Source organism: Oikopleura dioica, chromosome 1 (assembly GCF_907165135.1).
Source record: "Oikopleura dioica chromosome 1, OKI2018_I68_1.0, whole genome shotgun sequence".
Taxonomy (NCBI): domain Eukaryota; kingdom Metazoa; phylum Chordata; class Appendicularia; order Copelata; family Oikopleuridae; genus Oikopleura; species Oikopleura dioica.
In genome coordinates, this window is record NC_137291.1 from 1466938 (window position 1) to 1482463 (window position 15526).

General features: G+C 38.1%; 5 protein-coding genes across 6 annotated transcripts; 2 read left to right on the forward strand and 3 right to left on the reverse strand.

Moving 5' to 3' along the window:
* Positions 1–61: 61 nt before the first annotated feature.
* On the reverse strand, positions 62–1743 carry LOC145706041 (solute carrier family 35 member B1-like). Its single transcript, XM_081783557.1, has 5 exons — positions 1383–1743; positions 1134–1341; positions 747–1079; positions 472–654; positions 62–428 (listed from the first exon to the last, which is right to left on the reverse strand). Exons 1-5 carry the CDS (start codon positions 1461–1463, stop codon positions 103–105), a joined length of 1131 nt encoding a protein of 376 aa, XP_081639683.1. The 5' UTR covers positions 1464–1743; the 3' UTR covers positions 62–102.
* Positions 1744–1835: 92 nt separating this feature from the next.
* LOC145710301 (uncharacterized) lies at positions 1836–4279 on the forward strand. The gene is made up of 4 exons (XM_081788040.1): positions 1836–2006; positions 3415–3692; positions 3852–4026; positions 4071–4279. Exons 1-4 carry the CDS (start codon positions 1904–1906, stop codon positions 4262–4264), a joined length of 750 nt encoding a protein of 249 aa, XP_081644166.1. The 5' UTR covers positions 1836–1903; the 3' UTR covers positions 4265–4279.
* A 3050-nt stretch (positions 4280–7329) lies between these two features.
* On the reverse strand, positions 7330–8717 carry LOC145710942 (uncharacterized). 2 transcript variants are annotated; one of them, XM_081788656.1, is made up of 4 exons: positions 8604–8717; positions 8110–8419; positions 7822–8066; positions 7330–7695 (listed from the first exon to the last, which is right to left on the reverse strand). In XM_081788656.1, the coding sequence occupies exons 2-4, from the start codon at positions 8417–8419 to the stop codon at positions 7522–7524; spliced, it is 729 nt and encodes a 242-aa protein (XP_081644782.1). In that variant the 5' UTR covers positions 8604–8717; the 3' UTR covers positions 7330–7521. The 2 variants fall into 2 exon arrangements, with proteins under 2 accessions (XP_081644782.1, XP_081644781.1); XM_081788655.1 differs by having other exon boundaries at positions 8503–8659.
* Positions 8718–9416: 699 nt separating this feature from the next.
* LOC145706050 (uncharacterized) lies at positions 9417–10434 on the reverse strand. Its single transcript, XM_081783569.1, has 4 exons — positions 10429–10434; positions 9878–10356; positions 9607–9773; positions 9417–9562 (listed from the first exon to the last, which is right to left on the reverse strand). The coding sequence occupies exons 1-4, from the start codon at positions 10432–10434 to the stop codon at positions 9417–9419; spliced, it is 798 nt and encodes a 265-aa protein (XP_081639695.1).
* Positions 10435–12766: 2332 nt separating this feature from the next.
* On the forward strand, positions 12767–14493 carry LOC145711198 (uncharacterized). Its single transcript, XM_081788931.1, has 3 exons — positions 12767–13285; positions 13877–14298; positions 14347–14493. The coding sequence occupies exons 1-2, from the start codon at positions 12790–12792 to the stop codon at positions 14017–14019; spliced, it is 639 nt and encodes a 212-aa protein (XP_081645057.1). The 5' UTR covers positions 12767–12789; the 3' UTR covers positions 14020–14298; positions 14347–14493.
* Positions 14494–15526: the final 1033 nt, after the last annotated feature.

Below are 15526 nucleotides of genomic sequence, written 5' to 3' on the forward strand. Positions count from 1 at the left end.
CTCTGCAAAAATATTTTCAGAAGACAAAAATGGCGGAATGATTTTTTAAGCTTATATATTTATTTTGAATAATAAAGGAGAAACTATACAGAGTTCGAAATTCTAAATACTTGATTTTCGCAAGCTATCCAGCGAAAAAGTCTTTTCCATATTAAAAATCATATTTTCATCTTCTTCCTCTTCGCTTTCAAGCACCAGCGGCTGCATTTCCGCCGAAACTTGATTTTTCGAACTTTCGCGTTTTTTGAAAAACAAGTCGAGGCAAATTCCAGCCATGACGATTCCGGCGCCGATTTTCTTTTTCAAATCGAAGGAATCGCCGAAAATCAGGGCTGAACCGAGAAGCGTGAAGAATTTTCGCAAGGTTGTGATTATTGAAGTTGTCAAGGTGCCGAATTCGACGACGCAGAGAAAAATAAACATTTGCCCTTGAAAATAAAATGAAAAAAAAACTCCAAATCTCATTCTTACCAAGACACGAGCAAACAGCCATGACACAAATCTTCCAAATGACGCCATGATGAGCCGCCATGAATTTAAAAGCCAGAATAATTTCGAGCTGGATGAAAGTAAAGGGGAAAGAAATTATTGCAGCCCAGGAATTAAGGGTGTTCATCAGTTCGATCGGGCTTAAATTCGTCTTTTTAAGGATCTCTAGATCAATTTTAAGGGGGTGGAGCATGCTCAAATCTCAAGAAAAAAGGAAAAATAATCATTCTCTTGAAAAGAAGTTAACATAGTGATACCCTTAATTTCGAGAAAATCAATGAAATAAAAGATCCTGTCCTTTGGTTCATCCTTCAAATCATTCCTGATCTTCTCCTGAAAAGCAGAAGTCACACCATCAAAAACTAACGAAATCGCCAAAAGCAAGTCCCCAAAATAAACTCCTTTCTTTTCTTCTTTCTCCACATTCGAGTCTTCATCGTAGATAAACAGCGAAATTCCGATGGTGATCAAAATGACAGAAATCCATTTCCAAATCGAGTGGAATTTCTTTGCAATCAAAGCGCCGAAAATAATGACGGGAATTGGCCGACAGCTTTTTCCCAGAACTTGAGCTGGATAGCTTACATATTCTGAAAAGAAAATGAGATATGGACAAATCGTTGTTGACACCCTTAAGGACTTACGGAGCGATTTATTCGTGCATAAAATGGCTGCTGCGTTGCTCACAGAAGTCGCTAAATAATTCTTCGAAGTTTTGAACACGTGACATTTTCTTTTGCAAATCGAGAGGATAATATTCGTTATAATAGCATTTATACAGCAAGTAAGCCAGGTCAGAGTCAGCATAAACTTCCAGCTTTCTCCGTCAAACGGAACTTTTGTCACCGCTTCCTGTAAGCTTCGTTGGAGTTGGTGGAAATAAATTCTAGTACCTGGGCGATCCCGAAAGCAAGGTAAAACCCGACGATTCCGAAGAAACAAGCAGAAGCCAAAAGAACACGTCTTTTCTCCATTTTCTCTACGAACGATTTGAACCATGAAAATCAAGCGTGGCCGCGCCGCGGGGCCGATTCAAGGGCTCATACTCTTTTTTTTACGATTGTGCTTTTCTGTTTTCAAATTGACCCTCGATTCAAAGCATAAAGAATTGTTAACCCCCATCGACCGAAATGTCAATTTTGGACATCGAACATCTTCGGACGCCTGTAACTCCCTGTAATCATTGTCAGATCGCAACAACCAACAGTTTTATTCTTCTTTACAAGCAAATAAATTCATTGAATAAGTTTAATAATTAGTTATTTTTTTTCAAAAAAAAAAAATGGTAAATTCTGCGAGTTGCGTCGAAATCAGTAACGACTTCTGCGTGGGTTCGTCATTCTGAGTCGATGACTCATTCTGCTGACAGCGAAAAAAAATGAAAATTTTCTAAAAAAGAGATCTCTCGAAAAATATGCTGCGCGCTGGGAAAGTTCTGCTGCCGGTTTTGAGAAGAAAAGGAGATTTAGCAGAGTTTTATAAAGTTTTAAATGTTTCGAAAAGTTCGTCATTAAAAGGTACGTTTTGAAGCTTTTTAGGCCTATTTAAGGGATCCCCCCCGATCTCGCCAACTTTGACCTCTATCTACTTTTTTTTGAGCTTACGTAGGAAGCTGGTTTTGGGCGCATTAGAAAGCCTGCTTCGAAAGGAGCAAATTCTGGTGGAATCAGCTTGCCAGCAAAACATTCGCTTATGCATTAGAGGCCGTCAAAGTGATTAACATTTTGAAAAATGGCCATTTTAAGTCATTTTCAAATCGTATCTACTTTTTTTTGGGCTTTGGGATTCAAAATCTTTTTCGTTTATCAAAAAGTATAGACGCTAATCTTTATTTTTTGGTAGAATCAGCATGATCGGATAAGTTAATAAAAAAATTCTAGTTGTAAAACTTTTTGAAACCATTTTTGGCCTTATTTGGGTGTTAGAATGCTCTCTAGCGCTAACAATTGGCCGAAAATTCTAGTGCGGTTATTATATTCGTAATCTTCACATTCTAAGCTTTCGAAAGAGTCCTTGTTTGTGCTATTTCGATGACAATGAAAAATCGAAAAAAATTGCGATTTTCACGCTAAGTACAATTTACATGCATTTTCCCGAACTTTGGGAGCCAAAATTTCGTGGATGCATTTAGGTAAAGGGGTACTATCATATATCAAAATGATCCTCAGAACACGAGGAATCTAATCATAGGCAATAATGACCGGTGCCAAAGTTTTGAAAAATCGGGGGGTGATCCCTTAATAAGCGAATTCCATAAGGATTTTCTTCTCCCCCTTAATTTAGTAATCTTCCTAATTTAGGGTCCCTTAATCCGGATAGCCCCCTTTTTAAGGGTGTCACAATCAAAATTCATTAAACAAATACTGTATTTCATCTGTTGACTGAATATCATTGTGACACCCTTTAAGGGGCGGGTCGACGAGAATCGGGATTTCCGTGACCAAAAATGGGAGAAAACCTGATAAGATAGGCGAAATCTGAATTTAGTGGCGAATAGAAAAGGGTTGAAAAAATTAACCGGCGAAAAGTAGAAAAAAATTTGGCAAGAAAAAATCGGTCAAAAATCCCATCAAAGTGGGGCCATTTTCGCGAAAATGCACTAAAAATGGTCATTTTTTTTTACATTTTTCCTAATTTTACCCTCTAAATCTCATTTTAATCAAATGATTTTAGGCTCAAAAGATTTGGGAGAATCTGTAGATTCCAAAAATATAAGTTTCATATCCAGACTATGAGTACAAGCGAAATTACGATCACCCCTGAAAAAATTCTCGTCGACCCCCCTTAAAAGGAGGCTATTCGGATTAAGGGGTCCTAAATTAGGAACATTGCTAAATTCAGGGGGAGGAGGAAGATCTTTATGGAATTCCCCCTTTGAATATACCCCACCTTGCTATTTTCTTTCGTAAAATCCCTTTCTTTCAGAAATAGCGACATCTTACTTCGACCTGGCAAAACAGCACCACCCAGATCATGGAGGAGAAGAAGAAGTTTTCAGGGCGATTCACAAAGCCTATCGAGAATTGAAAAAAGTTCACAAAGGAGGAGCGATTGATTTCGTCGAAGCAGAACTTTCAAACCGAGTCCCGCCAGAAGATGCCAAGCTGATTTTTGGCGATGAAGATGAAGGATCGTATTGGGAGAAGAAAAAGGCGAAGATTAGGGCGCTTTTGGGAGAACAGAAATTTGCGATCAAGGGAAAGGTTAGTTTTTGGCTCGATTTATGGCTCAAAATGTAAGCTTTCTTTTTCTTATAAAAAAGACCTGTCTAACCTTAAAAAAAGCATACAACCCATCAATACCCCCTAACCCTAACCCTCCAATCTTACCCACTGCCAACTAACCGATCCACCAATTCTCAGGGCGATCCTTGGTCCGGCTTTCTCTACCGCGTTCAAGAAGCACCACACATGACGGATGGTTTTTCCGAATTCTACTGCCTCTATCTCCACGCTGCTTATAATTCTCAAGCGCTGAACACGACGATTTTAGAAGTTATTGATTATATGGTCGACAAGACTTATTTTATCCATCTTGGTTTGTTTTTAAAGCGATTTGGTCCTCGGAAATCCCATTTTTAGACGAGAAAAAAGCTGATAAATACGAGTACGACTGGAACGACGACGATGACGATTTCATCCTTATTTCGCTCGACGGAATTTACAAACAAATCTACATCGGCCGAGACATGCCGATAGAATACGGCCGAACAAGTTTATCCCTGCAGCCAATCATTTCTGAAGTGGTCGAAGATTTTCAATATTATCTCGAATAAAATGTTTATGATTTATTTTCAAAAAATAATGTCACCGAAAGAATCAATATTAGACAGTTTAATCCTCTTCGTTCTCTTGAATGACAGTCCACGTGACTGTCTGCCTTCGACAAACATCCCAGACAAACACCTGCGTTCCTCGATCATTTGTCCACACATTCTTTTCTGTTTCAGCAAGAGCATTGTTTACGAAAATTTTGCCATCTTTGTTCTTCGTCAATTTTGTTTTGAGTGATGACGGAGAGGCAAGAACTTTGAATTTTCGGTTGTCGGGAGACTTCAGTACCATTTTATGGATGCAGCTTCCCTCGACCCTAAGGGGATCACTGTGCCAAACTCGTTGCCAAAATGATCGCCCAGGATTCAGCTCTCTTTTTTTGTGTTTTTATCATTGACTTGGTTTTCTTAAGGACCCCCGTCAGCTTTTTTCGAAAAATTAAATTTTGGAATTTTAAAATTTTGACCCCGGAAATGGATTCTACGGGTCAGAAAACGAATTTGAGGCTCCATTTTTTGGGGGTCTATCTCGACTCCTTCACCCCAAAAATCGCGTTTGAAAATTAGATTTTTCACCAAATTGACTATTTTGCCCTAATTTTGGCCCTAAATTTTGATTTTTCTTGGTCAAGAATTCCTCTTATCAAGTTTATGAAGAAAGTTTAACCAGAGGACGCAGGGAACAAAAATATGCTGTTTTTAAAAATTTCCATTTTTCGAAGGAAAAAGCTGACGGGGGGGGGGTCCTTAAATTGAAATACACACTTTTCTGAACACTTTTCTGAAGTCTGCCTCGGCTAAAAACTGAACGCTCCAGCCATCAAAAGCAGTTGGGTATTTGAAAACATACTGAGTTTTATTACCGATAACACCGAAAAGACTGAATTCCGACAAAGAGAGTTGTTGGTCGTAATCGATTCGAATGTTGACCTCTTTCATTCCAGCAGCAACAGCTCTAAGAAATAAGAAAACATCTGATTCCGAGTTTGGATCTCTTGAATCCGTCTCTATTTTCTGAAGCATCCTTTTCTCCGTTAGTTTACGAAGCTCGTCAGCAGTCAGGATTATTTTATTTTTAGGCTGTTTTATCGGTTTTTCCAGATGTTCTTTTATGGAGTTAAGCTCTTTCTCGATTCTTGGTAAATGATCAGTTAGTGGATTTTCTTCTTGAGCTTCATTGTCTCTCGGAGGTTTGATATAAGACGGTGGATCAGGCAGTTCATCATTTTTGTAGTCTCCACAAGAGCTCTCAGACATGATTGATTTACTGTCATCTCCACTCGAGCTGGCCTTTTTCTGAGATCATTGAGCTGAGCTGAGCAAATTTTTTTTTAAGGTGGTTGAGATGAGGTGAGCTGAGCGGACCCTAATAAGAGCTGAACTGAGCTGGTTGAGCTGAGCTGAGCTGAGCTGATTTTACTGTGTTTTTAGAAGTAAAATTGTGTTAAAATTATTGAGCTGAGCTGAGCTGAACTAAGTAATAATTGTCTGAGCTGAGCAGAACAGTTCGAGCATCATGTTCGAATTTCGAACTTCTAAAATAATTGAGCTGAGCTGAGTGAAATTTGTCTGAGCTGAACTGAGGCTCAGTTACTGAGCTGAGCTGATCAAATCATTTTCAAAAAGCACTGAGCTGAGATGAGCTGAGCAGTCATCTCTGCAAATTTGCAACTCTTGGCTGAGGAAGTTCCATGTTTTTAAAGTCGCCCAGCGAGCTGTTTGTAAGGGTTGATTGTATGTCGTCATCGTTTTCTGGAGCTTCCTGTGAGTTCATAAAACCTTCGATTTTCTCTTCAAGCGATAATTGCGATATAACTGGTGGTTTATCGTTATTTTCAGTCGACATTTTATGGTGTACGATTTTTTTGCTGCGTTGCAATAGCAAGGTAAAAAATCAATGAGTTCCCTTTAGCCATATTTGCCCAGGGCAAAGAAAACTTCTTGTAAGGCTTTCAATGTAAGCAAAGCAAATTGAAAGAAGAATCATACATGTAAATTCATAATCATAATTGCAGAACTTGCTTATATTCACTTTTAAATTAAAGAATTCAATTCATGTGTTTTGGCAATAAATAAAAGTGACGGGAGAAATTAATCTACTTTTTAGATAACAATCAATATTCAAAGCAAGACCAGTTAAAGCAAAGAAATGCAAGAGAAGACGATTATTTTCAAGATTCTTATTATTTCATTAGGAAAATTGCTTTCAAATTATTTTGTACATAAATCCTCTAACAAACAATCTTGTTTTTAAAGCGCAAAAAGCCTTGACAATCATCTGGTCCACGGTTATCTATATTTCCTTTTATATTTGGTACGGTTTCAAACGTAAAAACAGCTTTTTCGACTTCGGATACGGCAAAAGACCGAGGAAAAATCAACACGGAGATCTTCATGTTCGTAAGTTTTTGTCAAGGATTTGTTGTTTTTATTCGAAATTCGACCTCCTGGAGCCGGAGTTAGGCAAAAGCGAGGCCAAACAAGCATTTAAACCTAAATTTTTTAGAATTCGAGCTACCAAATCTTGTCAATAATACTGATAGTGACCCTGAATTGACAAGAAAAATGCTGAGAGATGACGAAGAACAGATGTGAGATTAAAAATAATCCTTTCTTTTGCAATAAAAATATCCAAGAACTTGTGTTTTGATATATGCGACATAATAAATAGGCGGAAAACCAGCGTCTTTAGAACTCGAGCTGGCAGGAACTGGGCATTACCACCAACGAGATAGACATGTTCGGGAAAGCCTTGCATCAATTAATCAAACAGCTAATGTTATTTCTGGAATTTCATCAGGGTTAGGGTTGGAGGTCAGGTTTAGGGTTAAGAATTCAGAGAAAAATGCATTTACCAACCCAAACTAGTAGAAAATGAAGCAAAAAATGATGAATTAATTGTTTATTTAAACGGAAAATTTCTATAAAAATAAATTCGTTTCAAGGTGAAAAAAGGATGAGATGTCAAATTTTTTTTGTTCTTGTGGATATTTATTTCTATCTTTTGTCAAAAAATAGAGTTTTCAGTTGTCGAGAGGAAAGTTTTTCAAACAGTCAGTTTTGCCATCTTTTCCTTCTCATCATTGTCGGGAAATAAAGATGAGAAGAAGACTTGAGGAGACAACAAGGACTCATCAAAACTTTCAGAAGTTACTAGTGGGCCTAACTAAAGAATGGGAAATACAGTTCAATTTGAAATTTGATAGCAAGGAAGAGAATGATAAACGGTAATGCGATATTTTGATGGTCTCATGATGTTTTCAAACAGGGACGTTGGTGGGTTGAACGGTGCTCTTCTTGATTTTGCCCATTCCCTTGACGAGTCCCTCAGCTTTGAAGTTGTTGTCTTTGATTTCAGCGACGCCGAGATCGATGTTTCCGTGCATTCCGCCCATGCCGCCATGCTTGAGTCGGACGGTATCAGCGTAGATCAGCTAGAATTTCTTTTAGAATGGATCTTTTCAAGAGTTAAAATCCTAAAGCTAGCATTTTTCATTCAAAATCCATGGCTATCGATTACCAATAAATTCGCCCCTTTCAAAACGATCGTAAAAATTCACCTTGTCCTGGTATGTGAAGTACCAATTGACCAAAAACGAAAACTTGAGCGCCATAAAAAGCGCGAAGAAAACGACGAAATGGCACGCCACCGCGGTGTAGGTCAATCCGTTGATAAGCTGCTTGTTTCCAGTCGTGTTCATGGTCGTGATGTTGGGGACAGAGGTGTTTTTGTTGTAGCTGACGATGGTTTGGGTGAGAGCGATGCAGGAGTACAGCTCCAAGATCATTCCAAGAAATCCCATTCCTGAAAAAGAGACGTTTATATCTAACCGAACGGCTTTTCAAACCATTGAAAAATGAGTACAATGTCGGTTTGTGCTTTTCACCAGCAGCGATGCCAATGGCGAAGATGACGCTGACCACTGCGGCGAAAACCAACGAGATGATGAAGTGACAAGAGCTCTCGTGAACACCGCATTCGAAGAGCGGGTTGACGTCTTGAAGGAAGATGTAGGCTGGAATCGTGAGGACCCAGGCAACGGTGGCGAAAAAGAGACCGATGGAGGAATAGATGACGACGTTGGCGACGGGATCGCGGTGGAAGTGATCCGCGGCGTTGTACACCCACTCCCAGAAATTATGCAGCTCGCAAACCATCTAACAGAAGATCATTAAAAACTTGAAAATTGAGAATTTCGCGCAGATTTTCATAATTTTGAGAAATAATTAATGAAACTTACTGTTGATTTTTCGGTGCTTTTGCGGTTTTTAGTGCTTTTTTTGTGCTGTTTTTTAGTGATTCAAGTGCTAATTTTTTTTCTCGTCGTTGATGATTTTTTACCTCTGCAGAGTAGCGTTAAATTATCGAAAAAAATAAGAAAATTCTACAAGTTCATAACTCTCTCTACAACTGATTTTCTCCACGACTTGGGATGGTTTATATGTCGGATAGATTTTACGATCCGTATCACGATGAAGTTTTTTTTTTGTTGTTTCATCATAATTAGGACTTGGTCATAAAATCGGCCCGGATTAGGGATTAGAGGCGGATCTTGTTTTATTGGTACCAAAACGAGATTTTGGAAATTGGTGATAAGAAATCATGATAAGGGAACAAACCTCGAAGAACAAGGGAAAATCCGCAGTGATATATTTTATTTACAATTAAAAAAAACGCGTCGAAATTGAAAACTATACAAATTCTTCATTTTCTTTTTCGCTGAAAGCTTCGCATCTTCTTTCTGTTCTCATGACTCTGAGAATTTCATTGTCGCAATCTGAATTATTTCAAATCTCATTCTTCCTTTTTTCTCACCGAAATGAAGCCAATCTTGATATTTCCAAAACAAGAAGCAAAATTTCTCCACGATTTCTTCTTTGCTTTTTCCTTTCATATGACTCCAAAAGTCACAGTCTTTTCCGGCAATGCTTTCGGGGACTTTTAGCCTGTACTCACCGCAATTTCTTCTTCCTCGCTGATGAACAATATTCATCATTCGAACGAGTTTTTCAGCCGGTGTCAGTTTTTCTGTCGAAAAAGAAAGAGTAGAATTAAGCTTGAGAATTGCAGATTGGATACTGGCGTCGACTTGTGGAATTTCGCATGTCTTTTTGGGTTCAAAAACTCACTGGCCTTTCTTTTATTCTGAAATTATCAAAGAACCCTTGACTTGAGGGAACACTTGTTTTGCGGTCCCGTCCGCGAGGTTCTCAGCATGGTATTTTGAACAGGAAATTCATTTTCTTCGCCCACATCAGTGCACTTGCAGTTTTTGCCTTTGAAGCAAACACCCGTTTTCACTTAGAAATCGTTCATTTTCATGAAAATATCCGTTAATTTTCACCTCCTCCGTTGATTTCATGAATTCGGACGATCAGTTTTGGGTTTGGAAAATTTCTGATTGGTTTGGCTCCTTCGATATAGCTGAGTTTTGAAGAAAGGTATTGAGAAATTTCCCGGTCCAATCGGCCAAGGGTGTTCTTTGCATTCCCATATTTCAATTTGAGGTAGCTAAAAATCAATTTTCTGACATGAAAGCAAGATTTTCGGAAAAGGAAAGTTGGCGGTCTCTGATTGGCCGAATCAAGACATACGGCCGTCTAATTGGCCCTTACCTTAAAATTCTGAAATTCGCGTAGAGAATATGTTTTCTGTTTGCCCTTGTTCTTGTCGAAATTTCAACCCTTTTCGCTGAAGCCATCATGTGATCACTTTCCATCTTCCAGGAATCAAACTCAATCTCAGTCACTTGATTTCTTATTCTCTCCAATAAAATCTTGTCCGTTATATTTGCTGTAAAAACGACCGTAAATTCAGTGATTTTTCGATAGCTAGAGGTCTGATAAGGAACACAAAAATCATGAAAAAAGCCTGATGAAATCGACGACTTAGGGTACTCCTGCCAGATTCCAAGGACGAGTTCGCAAGTTCCAGTTTCTAGCGTATTAAAAGCATGGCAGCCGGCAGTGTTGGAGCAATGAAGTTCGCAGGGAAGACCGTCTGATGGGATTTTGTAAAAAGTATCGTAAGGCGTGTCGATTGGACGAAAATAGTAGTTTTTTGTTGGGGAGAATCCATCTTGACTCAAGTTTCCCTTTTTCGCATTTTATCATGAAATCTCATGAAAAAATTTTTAAAGTTTTCAAAATGCGATTCCTGAATCGACGGGCATTCTTTCTTCGCAAAAATCTCTAAAATCAGCAGCCAGAAAGTTCTCATCTCTTGATTTTCCTCTTGAAAACGATCTTTTTTGTTACTCAGAAAGTACCTTCTTAAAGAATGTAAGAAGAGCTTAACAATGCAACGTGCGGATGCAAGTGAGGGATCCGTTGTTTGCGGCGGCGAAAATGGCGCCCGCGGTCGTCGCCAAATCGGTTTACTCAAAGCAGCCGATTGAAGATTTCCACTCGTTTTACCGTATCAAATCGGGCGAAAAGTCAAGATTCGAGCATTTGAAATTAGTAGTTGTTTGATTCTTGATTCTTTGATTGACGGTCTCGTGAGTCATTAAGGACAGCAAACTCTAGTGCGCTAAAGATAGAGCTCTGGAGCGTACTAATTGATGCACGATAACCTCAATATATACCGAGTGTAACAGGGCTGTAAGCAACAGTAAAATAATCCATCAAAAAGAAACCAAGCAAACTCAAATTATGAAAGTCATCTTTGCCTTGACAATCTTCGCTTTCGTTTCGGCCGAGCACTTTGAAAAGATCCGAATGGCTCGATTCGAGAAGCTGGTTGGCTCCGAGGTCGATTTGGCCGGTCCTATTGCGGTTGCATCCAAGGCCGACTGCGTTGGTCTCTGCCGATCTGCTTCGATTTTCATTAGCCCGACAAGACAGTACGATGCCCAGTGCGATTTGCCCGATGTTTACCGCAATGGACAATGCTTTCTTTCTGGAATTCCGTCTTTGCAAAAATTCAACCTCGACAAAACCGGCTCTCGCGCATTGTCTTGCACGTACCTCTGCGCTTTCATGTCCGACTGCATGTTGGTGCAGACGGAGACGCGATATACAAGCAGACGAACCTACAAGACCTGCTCGTTTTTCAATGGATACGTCCAAGTGGAGAAAACACGGCTCTCCGTCCAAGTTGAGATGAAAAAAGACATCTTTGATGAATATTCACGCATGTAACTGTAATTTCTGCTCGTTTACCAGTACTTCATTACTAACTACAGTGAAAACTCAAAAATTGGCCGGTTTTAGATCCAAATTCCAGAAAAAAGCGGCCAAATTTTGAGTTTTTTACCGGATAGCCAAGAGTCCCCTTCAAAGAAGCAAATTTTCGAAATTTCGAATGATTTTCACATTTTTTATGAATTATTTTCAAATTTTTGCTTGTTTGAAGTCATCTTTATTAAAATTTAGTCATTTTAATTAATTAAAACACTTTAAAAAAGCTAAAAATGCTCAGTAATTGCATAATTTGGGCGCAATTTTGATGCAATTTTTTTTTATTTTTGAAAAAGCGGCCAATTTTTGAGTCTTTTTCAGATTCAAAAATCAGTCAATTGCGACCAAAACGGGCCAAATTTCGAATAGGCAAATTTTGAGTTTTCACTGTAATTAAGACAATAAAATTCAATAAACTTCAATCGAAAGAACTTAAACGCGGAGTAAATATGGTTTAATTTAAGGAGGTAGTCCTCGGTTTGGACAAAACCGGAATCTTCAAAATTTCTTTACAGATTCTAAAAGCTCGTGAGAAGAGCTACAAATTTCGTAATAATCATTTTTTCTAAATGTTAGAGAAAAGCCCCCAAAATCGCACTTGAAAAGTGTGATTTTGATGAAAAATTTCAAAAACTTGAAATTTTTTGACAATTTTATCCAAAATTTTAGCTTTAATTTGATTTTTGATGACCTTAAAATTATAAAAATAATTAATAAAATGTCTGTTATAAAGATAATAAAAGATAAATCTTCTTTAAAAAATTTATTTTTTCAAGATTTTGAGAGACAACTTTTGCTCAAAGGTTTTACATTATGACTTTTTAGAGTTTTTTAATTTCGTTTGGCAACTCTAGACGAAGGAATAAGCTTCTTAAAAATAGTTTTGGTTAAAATTTATTTCAATATTTTCATGATTTTATGTGTGTTCGAAAATAGGCAAAAATGACGATTTTGCTCGGGTTGAGTTATAATATGGCACCCTAGCTCCTAAAGTGGTCAAGAAAAATATCTTTTGTGAACTGGCAACTCTATAACAGGGTTTGACCTTTCTACCCATATAGTTTTTATCCTTCAACTACAGCCCAAATTTGCCTGAGCGCTGTTCAAAAAGTGCCGAAATCGCGAAAAGCAGGGACTACCTCCTTAAATGATTAGAAATGATTAGAAAATTGGCAATTGTTGAATAATGAGAATTGTTAAATAATGAATAGATCTCGTAATCAATCGTAATTTCAGAGTCACGAGAGCGCTTTTTTGCCGGTTTCCTATCCTCTTCAATCGAGAGACCATTTTAACATCTCCTTTTTTTATTTTCGAGAAAAATTTTCAAGAAAAAGAAGCTGCGGATGAATCTATTTACGACGCATCCAAAAGAATTGACGAGAGAAGCGGTTGAGGAATGGCTGGAGGGTTTTAAGAAAAAGTTGAAAAGAACGACAAGTAGAGATGATTTGGACAGACTGATTTTATCGGTTGAGAGAGCCGAGTTTGAAAATTATTTCCATGCTTATTGGGAGGAGGTTGTTTTTGAAAATGGAGAAGGAAAAGTTTTTTGTGGTGGCGAAGAAAAAGAAAAATGGGCGATTACTGCATTCCAAAGAACGATTCTGAACAAAACTCCGAGTTTGGAAACTCGAAAAATCGCTCGATCAGAATTGAAAGAAGAAACTGGAGAATGGATTTTCCACAGATCTTTCAAATCGATTTCTGAAGGAGGAGAAGCGATTGTTTTGGAAGAAAAGTTTGATGAACTCGAGGTGGCGGTGAGGGTGCAGGCTTTTGACTCGGCGCTATTTGTAGGAAAAGAGGAGGAGTTGAAATTTGAGATTCATCTTTCAAGTGGTAAGACTAATCATTAGGCGAAATCACTAATAATTGAGCATTTTTTGAGGCTTAGTAGTGTAAGCATATCATATGCCGCATATGATACAGTTTTAGAAAGCCCAGAAGCTGGGGATCATTTTGACTATTGATACCAGGGGGTTATCTTGTACCCTGAGGGCATTTAGGTACCTCCGAAGACCCAAAATCTGGCCAACTTCGGAAATTTGCTTGGAGTGGCCTTTTAGAGCCAGCGACTATGCTAGAATTGTAGCCCAGGCTCTGACGGTCATTTTGAGATAAAGAAAAGTACTGAGACCCGGGGTTCCTGAGAAGCTAGAGGCTCTTGAAGTTGGGGAACTCGACAAAAAATGAGTACTTTTTCATAAAAAGTACACCATTTGTGTCACAAATGCCTCCCAAAGACTTTTTATCTATGATTTTTCATTGAAAAATGTTTAAGAAATCCTTTGAGGTTAGGTTTTTAAATGATCCCCAGCTTCTGGGCTTTTTAAAACTGTATCATATGCCTACCCCACTAAGCCCAAAAAATGCTCAATTATTAGTGATTTCCTCTACTAATCATTTTATTTTCTATTTTTTCATTCTTAGGTTACGCAATCGCCGAAAACGAACAAAAAGATGACGTTCCCGTGATCCCCTTTCATTCAAACATCATCAAGAATTATTGCAACATCGAAGTTTACTCGAGCAAAGACGAAAAAATGAAGATTGCCTCGGATGGATCACGATAATGGAAAAATGCGACTGTAATCTTCGAAGCCGACTGAAAAATGACGATCTTAACTTGGAAGAACGCAAGAAAATAGCAATTGGAGTGCAAGACGGACTTGCTTATTTGAAGAGCGTCGGAATCGAACATCACGACAAGAAGCCCGAAAATGTTCTCCTGAAACATGCAGAACCAAGATGGATCGATTACGGAACTTTGGCAGAAACGACTGGAAGAAGGAGCTACCGCGAACTGGGCTACGCGCGGAGAGGAAGCAAATATAGATTCAGCAGATTTTTATGTAAGTTTTAAATTTGTTTATTTGAAATAATTCTCCGTGATTTTTAAGATGCTGGTTCTGCTGCTTTTTCGGGAAGTTATGAACTTTGTCGTCAAACTGGAGGAGAAGGATCGCCGCTTCATATTTTGATTCTCTGCGACTGGAAGTCTGCCTGGAGTCTTCTTTTTAATCCCATCGAAGAAGAGGAGCGGAAAAAGATCAGAGAGAGTTCGTCTTCTCAGTTATAAATCTTCTCAGTTATAATCTTTTTTAATATAAAACTTTTTCGTTATAATCTTTTTTAATATAAAACTTTTTGGTTATAATCTTTTTTAATATAAAACTTTTTGGTTATAAACTTTTTTAATATAACGTGTTATAACAAAAAAGTTATAACTGAGAAGTATTCGATCTCAAAAATTACCAATTTTTAAAAAATTCAAAATTTCAAAAATTCGAAAATTCAAAATTTCAAAATTTCTAAAATTCAAAAATTCAAAATTTCTAAAATTCAAAAATTCAAAATTTCTAAAATTCAAAATTTCTAAAATTCAAAAATTCAAAATTTCTAATAAATAATACTATTTTTCTTTATTCTTTTATGGCACGCGGAGCGTGCCCATCCTTTTTCTTTATAGAATGTGAGACGTGGTTATTTTGGAAGCTAGGGGTGGGGCGGGGGAATTTTTACAAGGGCAAGTTACGAGTTTACCCGGTGCATAATTGATGATTTTCAAAAAATTATACTTTTTCACTCATGGTATATTTTCTACTCATAATTGACTTGCGGATTATATGAGGTTTTAAAAAAATGCTTTTAATCTTTATAATGGAACATTTATCTTGATTTCACTTTGTCTCTGGCAGAAGACTGATGATTGTCTTGATAAATGTTCGGCAAGTGCATTCAAACGCGGCCCGGGGAACTTGTCCTCCCAGCGATTGTACCTTCATAAGTTCACGATGCTCACGCATCATACTCGCTACCATCAAGGGTCGGGATTGTCTGCTCTTCTGGCTCTGTCCTTTTCACAAGTATTGTGACCCTCCCTTACTGCTTCTTCAAGCCCGGCGCTGGCCTGTATAAAAAGCGCTACTATCTCAAAAACTCTCTTCTCGCGGCGCATCACAACTGTAAACATCTAAAAATTAGATCGATCTGTAACAATTTCGAGTTTGGATTAGACTCGACTTCTTCCATTTTGTGACCCGGATCAAGGGCGACCGATAGTTCCAGTGGCATTTCGAG